This window comes from Syngnathus acus, chromosome 1 (genome assembly GCF_901709675.1).
Source record: "Syngnathus acus chromosome 1, fSynAcu1.2, whole genome shotgun sequence".
NCBI classification, from domain to species: domain Eukaryota; kingdom Metazoa; phylum Chordata; class Actinopteri; order Syngnathiformes; family Syngnathidae; genus Syngnathus; species Syngnathus acus.
In genome coordinates this window covers 84,780-91,775 of record NC_051087.1, presented here as the reverse complement: position 1 = coordinate 91,775, position 6,996 = coordinate 84,780, and the positions used below count along the sequence as shown (strand labels likewise).

Sequence of the window (6,996 nt, the reverse complement as noted above, 5' to 3'; positions counted from 1 at the left end):
TAGCGATCAAAGGAGCAAGTATTCCAGAACAAAGATTCCCCAAAACAAAGGAAAAAAAAAAAAAAACGTTATCACTCAACCAATCTTCCCAGTTTTATCTGATGTGCTCAAAACACGAGTGATTGCTGTCATGAGCCCGAGTGCGCTTCAAACCATCCATCCATCCATTTTCTATAGCGCTGGGAGTCGCGGGGCTTCAAACCAACAAGCAGGCAAACGAACTACACCATGAAACTTTGAAGTAGGGACCCGCAATATTTCATCATGGGGACGGCGAAATGGCCCCCGGCCGGGCGCCCGCACGTTTGCTGTGGCAAGCAGGAGCCAACTCACGAGTTGACAAGCTGAATGCACGCACGCACGCACGCACGCCCACCAATACGGATGCGCCTGTCCTCGGATTCAGGAGCGCCAGGGGAGGGGAGGAGAGGCTTACGCATTTGTTTTGGTGTTGACCCTTTTGGGGCTCTCTTGTTTCAATTTACTTTTGTGGTGAGCGTGTCGCGTCGCTGTTTTCTCGTTTTGACTGAAAAGAGCAATTTGCTTTACGTTTATTTTTCACACTTTGTTGCAAAAAGATGGCGAAAAGAACGCGTGACTCACTCACTCACGCCAAGGCAAGGGACAGGCGCACGGCCTTTTCTTCCCTTCATCCAAGCTGGAATCAATTTCCGAGTTTGCGGAAGCACACGACGCCTTCCCAGCCTGGCCCGGCCCCGCCCCTTCGGCAGGGCGTGGGTTTATTTGGCCTGCGGTGACGTCACGCGGAGCAGAACTCCAGACGGACAACTTTTTCTTCGCACTCACGCAGGCGGGCGGAAAGTTGAGCGAAGCAGCCGAACTTTTTTTTTTTCCCTTGCTCGCTCGTTCGTTCGCACTCGTCGCCATGTCCGGCGTGGCGTCCACCCTGGCCAAGAAGCGCGCCATGGCGGCGGGCTTCGGCTCCAATCAGCGGGCCGTCCCCTTCCTCAACCAGAGCTTCGGCGCCCTGCGGGCCCAGTGCCTGAGCAGCGGCAGGCTGTTCTGCGACCCCACCTTCCCGGCCGCCCCCGAAGCGCTCGGCTTCAAAGAGCTCGGACGCAACTCTTCCAAGACCCGCGGGGTCACCTGGAAGAGGCCCACGGTACGTCTGTGACGTCGCTCGCCCCACGAGTGACCGTGGGCTGGGCTGGGCAGGGCAGGGCACGGGAGGGGAGGACGCGGTCGGTCCCTTATCAGCAATAAAACTGGAAGGACGACGATTTGGATGCGATTGAGCCCGTTCGTTTGTGTTGTGTCCAATCAGGAGCTGGTGTCCTCACCTGAATTCATCGTGGGCGGAGCCACCAGGACCGACATCTGCCAGGGGGCGCTCGGTACGTCCGCGCTTCCCTCTCCTTCCGCACGTTATTCAGCCTGTCTGCTTGCTTGCTTGCTTGCTTGCTTGCTTGCTTGCCAAGTGGTGCGACGGTTTGAAAATGATTTGTAATCGTTTGGATTCTTCTTATCGTGTCTACAAGGCAGTTAGTTACAAATCTTGGCTCGATGTGGTTCAGCCATAGCTGAACACATTTCTGTCCCTTCTCATAAAACTCTGCTCAGTCCAACGCTGTGCAGGGATGTTCCAGCAGGGGGCATATGAGGCGGTGTTGCATGGTCTGTGGTTTGGATGTTCGTCTGGATGTTCGTCTGGATGTATACCTCACTCTGTCCAAACCTTCAGTATGTCAGCACTCGACATTCTCCAATCGTCCTTCCTTCCTTCCTTCCTTCACTTGCGCTGTTGGCACGCACCCGCACACGCACAAACAGGCGGCCAGACACACCCTCCCTCACCCTTGGTGTGTGTTTGTGCCTGATGAGTCACCAGCTGCGTGACTCAGTCTTTGTTTTCACATGTTGGAAATTTTTTCTGCCGGCAGCTTTTTTTCGTGTGCGTGCGTGCGTGCGTGTTGAGGTCTGCGGAGGAATGTTTGGCCCAGTGGAACTGCAACACACAAAATAGTGTTGTTGCAGCTCTCGTGCTGTGCTGTATGTTAAAGATGCCAATCGTATACATGTGTGTGAGTTGGAAAGAGGAAGTGGAAGTTGGACACCCCTCTGGTGAGGCATGCTTGTCCAAGCTCGTAGCTGCGCATCAGAATGTGTGCACACTTCCTGTCAATCATCCTTCCAGATGCAGGTCGAGGGCCTGTCTCATTTGCCAATGGAGCAAGCAGATGAGGCTTCCCGGATGACAAATCGAGTCGGGACTCTTGACGCCCGCGCCGAGGAAAAAGAAAAATCCATTTATTTCTTAAGATTGAGATGCAGCATCTGATTTTCAAGAGGGACCCAGAGCGTTTCTAGCTTTGCTCTCGGGCCATGGTCACCACTTGGCCTCGAATGAACTGACCGGATGGCTCGCAAGTAGAAGAAAGCGGACTCTACTATGGTCACAGAGCACCCCTGCTTTTGATGCGCCCCCCCCCCCCCCCCCCCAAAAAAAAAAAAAAAAAAGATTCAATCAATAAGATTGTTCCTATTCTGGGTGATCTTTGATATGTTTTAAGCGCCCATGCTACCGCATTCAAGGGGACCTCCAAGTCAAAAAATCAAGGAGCAAAATTCAAGCTAAAATAATCATGGAATGAGTAATGCCGGTGGTCACAATGTTTGAATTAAAGTGCGCCGCCGTTTCCCCACGCACGCACGCACGCACGCACCCGCACGCTCGGCATCCCTCGCCTACACTCGGCACCCTTCAACGCTTCGCTCGGGTTAGCTTTGGACGCATCGGCCACGGACGTCCCTCGTATTTGGCGAGTCCAAATATTGACTGGTGATTGACAAGAAGTGATTGGTGATTTTGTGGGCGTGTCTAACTGTTGTCGTGGCAACGCAGGTGACTGTTGGCTGTTGGCGGCCATCGCGTCGCTGACCCTCAACGAGTATGTGATGGCTCGCGTCGTTCCCGACGACCAAAGCTTTCACGACAACTATGCCGGGATCTTTCATTTCCAGGTCAGAAGTCACAGCCTCGCCCGCCCGCCTCTTCTCCGTCTATTTGCGCTGCGCTGCGTTGAAAGACACCCTCGTCCGTATTTGCTGAAAATGTCACTTGGAAGACTCGTGCCAACGTTGTCATCACTCAACAAAACTTGTACTCAACACACACTTTTGTACACTCACACTCGTCATTGGTGTGCAATTTAGTTGCCCTGCGATTGCACTCCCACTCCACAAAATGACAGCAATGCATTTAAAACGCAGAGAGAGTTTTGCACGCATGTACTTATTCCTGCTCGCGTGCGCCTAGTTTTGGCAGTTTGGCGAGTGGGTGGACGTGGTGATCGACGACCGCCTTCCCGTGAAAGACGGCGAGCTTCTGTTCGTGCACTCGGCGGAGGGTCGTGAGTTTTGGAGCGCTCTTCTAGAGAAGGCCTACGCCAAGTGAGACTCCGCCCGAGGGTGTTCGCCCCCCAGCTGCCTCAGAGCGTCCTAGCATCCGTGTGTGTGTGTGTGTGTGTGCGCGCGTGCGCGCGCAGGGTGAACGGCTGCTACGAGGCCCTGTCGGGGGGCTCCACCACGGAGGGCTTCGAGGACTTCACCGGGGGCATCGCCGAGAACTTCGACCTCCAACGAGCCCCCGCCGACCTCTTTGAAATCCTGCAAAAGGCCTTGGAAGCGGGGGCCCTCCTGGGCTGCTCCATTGACGTCAGTAACTGGCGGTCACGCCGCACGGTCCGAGGGCGGGGCTGGCCGGCCGCATGATGACAGGCGTGTGTGCACGTGTGTGCCATCAGATCACCAGCGCGGCTGACTCGGAGGCGGTGACGCGTCAGAAGCTGGTCAAAGGTCACGCCTACTCCCTGACGGGTGCCGTGGAGGTCAGACGCGCTGTCCCGTCCGGGCGCAGCCGCACTTGGGTGAACTCTCCTTTGTGGGCAGGTCAACTACCGAGGGCGTCAGGAGAAGCTCGTCCGTGTCAGGAACCCGTGGGGTCAAGTGGAGTGGACCGGCGCCTGGAGTGACGGGTACGACTGCAGCCACGCCACGGCGGCGGCGCGCGTGACAGCTCACCCTCTTCCCGCAGGTCGTCCGAGTGGGACTCAGTGCAGGGAGACTGTCCCCATGCCAACGCCGAGGACGGAGAATTCTGGTGAGCAATAGCGGCCCAATCTCCCAACGCACAGCGTCTTGGACGTGCGCCCGGAGTGAGCGCTCTCTTTTACGTTTGTCCAAGGATGTCGTACCGAGACTTCCTGCGTCACTACTCCCGCGTGGAGGTGTGCACTTTGACCCCCGACACCATCTCGGACGACTCGGTGAAGCACTGGAGCGTCAACAAGTTCGACGGCTCGTGGCGGCGCGGCTCCACGGCCGGCGGCTGCAGGAACCACGCCTGTGAGTTGACCTAGCGCGCTAGCTTAGCTTCATTCATCGGTGACGCGACGGCCTGCGCGCTCGCAGACACCTTCTGGATGAACCCGCAGTTTGTCATCAAGTTGGACCCCGAGGATGACGACCCGGACGACGGCGAGGTGGGATGCAGCTTTGTGTTGGGCTTGATCCAGAAGAACCGAAGAAAGCTCAGGAAGCAGGGCGAGGACATGCACACCATCGGATTCGCCATCTACGAGGTGAGCCGCCACCCCCCTGGCGGGGAGCCTTTTTACCGTCGCTAAACGTATGCGTGTTGTGTTTCAGCTTCCCAGACAGGTGAGCAGCGCACGCACGCTGGCCGGATTGAAAGGGAGCGAGTCGCGTGCCTCGGTAACGGAGCCGTTTGCGCCCCAGTTCCACGGCCAGCAGCAAGTGCACCTGGACAAGAACTTCTTCCTGACGAACGCTCAGACGGCTCGCTCGGAGACCTTCATCAACCTGCGCGAGGTCAGCACCAGGTTCAAGCTGCCGCCCGGCGAGTACCTGGTGGTGCCCTCCACCTTCGAGCCCCACCTCGACGGCGACTTCTGCATCCGCGTCTTCTCCGAGAAACAAAGCCAGACCGTGTAAGCGCGCGCGTCAAAGGCGCCGCTGTCTGTCCGCCGAGCGGCAGGGACTCCAGTCTGTTTGCAGGCGGCAAACAACATGTCGACGCGGCCCAACAAGGCTGCCCTTGTTTTCACTCATCTGCGTGCGTGCGTGCGTGCTTGATATTTTCAGGCCCTTTGACGACCCGGTCAGCGCAGACCTTGATGATGTGAGTCAAGAAATATCATGAAGCGGTCTCTGTTGGGCACACTTCTCGCAAAATGTCCGAAAATTTCAAGCGTGACACCTCACTCTGGCGGCTATGACTAGAGCGACTTGGGCTCCTCCTAGTGGTAGACAAAAGACTCACGGTCACTCGACTTAAACCTTAACTACAATCCTTAAGTGTCGTTTGTCAGCGCAAGGACGTAGAAATGATCATTCTTTTGCGTAATATCTCGCCTTTGTGACAAACTAAAGTCAAACGTTTGGCGCACTCGAGAGATTCCCTATTTAACTGGAGGCAGAACCATAAAATGATGCTAAATTGACCAAATTTGACAGTGCCGGCCGGCCTTCCGCCCGGCCGGCCTTCCGCCCGACAGCGACCGTACGGAAATGACAAGAATGTGCTCCGTAGACTTTGGCTACCGCGACTTTGCCTCGACAGGAAACCGTTCCGGAGGAGGAGGTGGACGCGGCTTTCCGAGGCCTGTTCGCCAAGCTGGCGGGACCGGTACGTCGCTCGCTCGGGCTCACATGCTAACAGTTGCGGAAAAGCTAACACGTGCGCCGCTTCAGGACATGGAGATCTCCGCGGCGGAACTGCGGACCATCATGAACAAGATCGTCGCCAAGCGTGAGTTTCCAGACTCAGTCGGACGGACGGCAAAGAGACGGCAAACGTTTCATGGTCTCTCCACAAACAGGAAGTGACATCAAGACGAGCGGCTTCAGCATGGAGACGTGCAGAGTCATGGTTAACCTCATGGACGTATCCTTCCTCGGCGCGGCGCATATCCTAACCGCGGTCGAATAAGACGCGCGGCGTGATTCTTGACACTGTAGCAGGAGAGCAGCAACGGGAAGTTGGGTCTGTCAGAGTTTGCCACCTTGTGGAAAAAAGTGCAGCGCTACCTGGTAGGAGGGCAACTTTGAACCTGCGGACACGTGTGCTCCGTGTCACCTCCTCACCTTCTCTCGCTCTCTGACAGTCCATCTACAAGAAGAACGACACGGACAGCTCCGGCACGATGAGCACACCCGAGATGAGAGTCGCCTTCAAAGACGCCGGTCAGTCCCGGCACGCTAAAGGAGTCTGCAGAGCCATGTCATCTTCCAAGATCAGTGGCATCATTAGTGCTGTTCCAACATGGAATGGTTTTGATTCTGCTCCAAAGAGAATCAATCAGTCTTCCCCTTGGCTTTGTTGGCTCAAAAGTGTTTTGTTTGCTAGGTTTCACCCTGAACAACGCCATCTACCAGCTGTTGGTTGCCCGCTACGCTGAGCCAGACTTGACGCTGGACTTTGACAACTTTGTGGGCTGCCTGATGAGGCTGGAGATCATGTTCCGTAAGCTAATCGCACTTCCGCTAATTAGCAAGCGCTAAGCTCAGTACGAAACTTTGCAACTGCTAAGCGAAGTGAAAAACACGAGTCCAAAATGTATCAAATTGTGTTTTGTGTGCTTAGGAATTTTCAAGAAGTTTGACCCGAATGACTCCGGATCCATCCAGCTCAACTTCAATGAGGTCAAAGTTCATCTCAATGAATCAAACTTGTGTGTGTTGGAAGTGTTGTCGTAACATCATGTTGTTTTTCTCTCCTTAGTGGTTAAACTTCTCCATGATCTGAATGCCCTTCAACCCCGACCCAGTAAACAACTTCACTTAATTTGCCTTTGCGAAACATTTCAACAAATAAAGGCTGTAGAACATTCCATACCGTTGAGGCCTCAAATGGCGACGTTAGCATGGAGACTTAACACTGGCCGAGCTCATGAAGATCTCTTGGCTTAGCATCTTTCTCTCTCTCTGTCTGTCTGTCTCTCTCCCCATCACGGA

At 55.2% G+C, this 6,996-nt stretch overlaps 1 protein-coding gene across 2 annotated transcripts; it reads left to right on the top strand.

Annotated features, from left to right (window-relative positions):
- Positions 1-746: 746 nt before the first annotated feature.
- On the top strand, positions 747-6,877 carry LOC119120098 (calpain-2 catalytic subunit-like). Of its 2 annotated transcripts, XM_037246722.1 has the most exons (21): positions 747-1,123; positions 1,286-1,355; positions 2,864-2,982; positions 3,278-3,411; positions 3,507-3,675; positions 3,765-3,848; positions 3,910-3,995; positions 4,055-4,120; positions 4,205-4,365; positions 4,432-4,601; positions 4,669-4,680; positions 4,759-4,970; positions 5,125-5,161; positions 5,603-5,668; positions 5,734-5,791; positions 5,862-5,926; positions 6,004-6,072; positions 6,147-6,225; positions 6,389-6,505; positions 6,626-6,684; positions 6,764-6,877. In XM_037246722.1, the coding sequence occupies exons 1-21, from the start codon at positions 887-889 to the stop codon at positions 6,785-6,787; spliced, it is 2,094 nt and encodes a 697-aa protein (XP_037102617.1). In that variant the 5' UTR covers positions 747-886; the 3' UTR covers positions 6,788-6,877. The 2 variants fall into 2 exon arrangements, with proteins under 2 accessions (XP_037102617.1, XP_037102616.1); XM_037246721.1 differs by lacking the exons at positions 747-1,123; positions 1,286-1,355 and adding an exon at positions 1,998-2,082.
- The last annotated feature ends 119 nt before the right edge of the window (positions 6,878-6,996 follow it).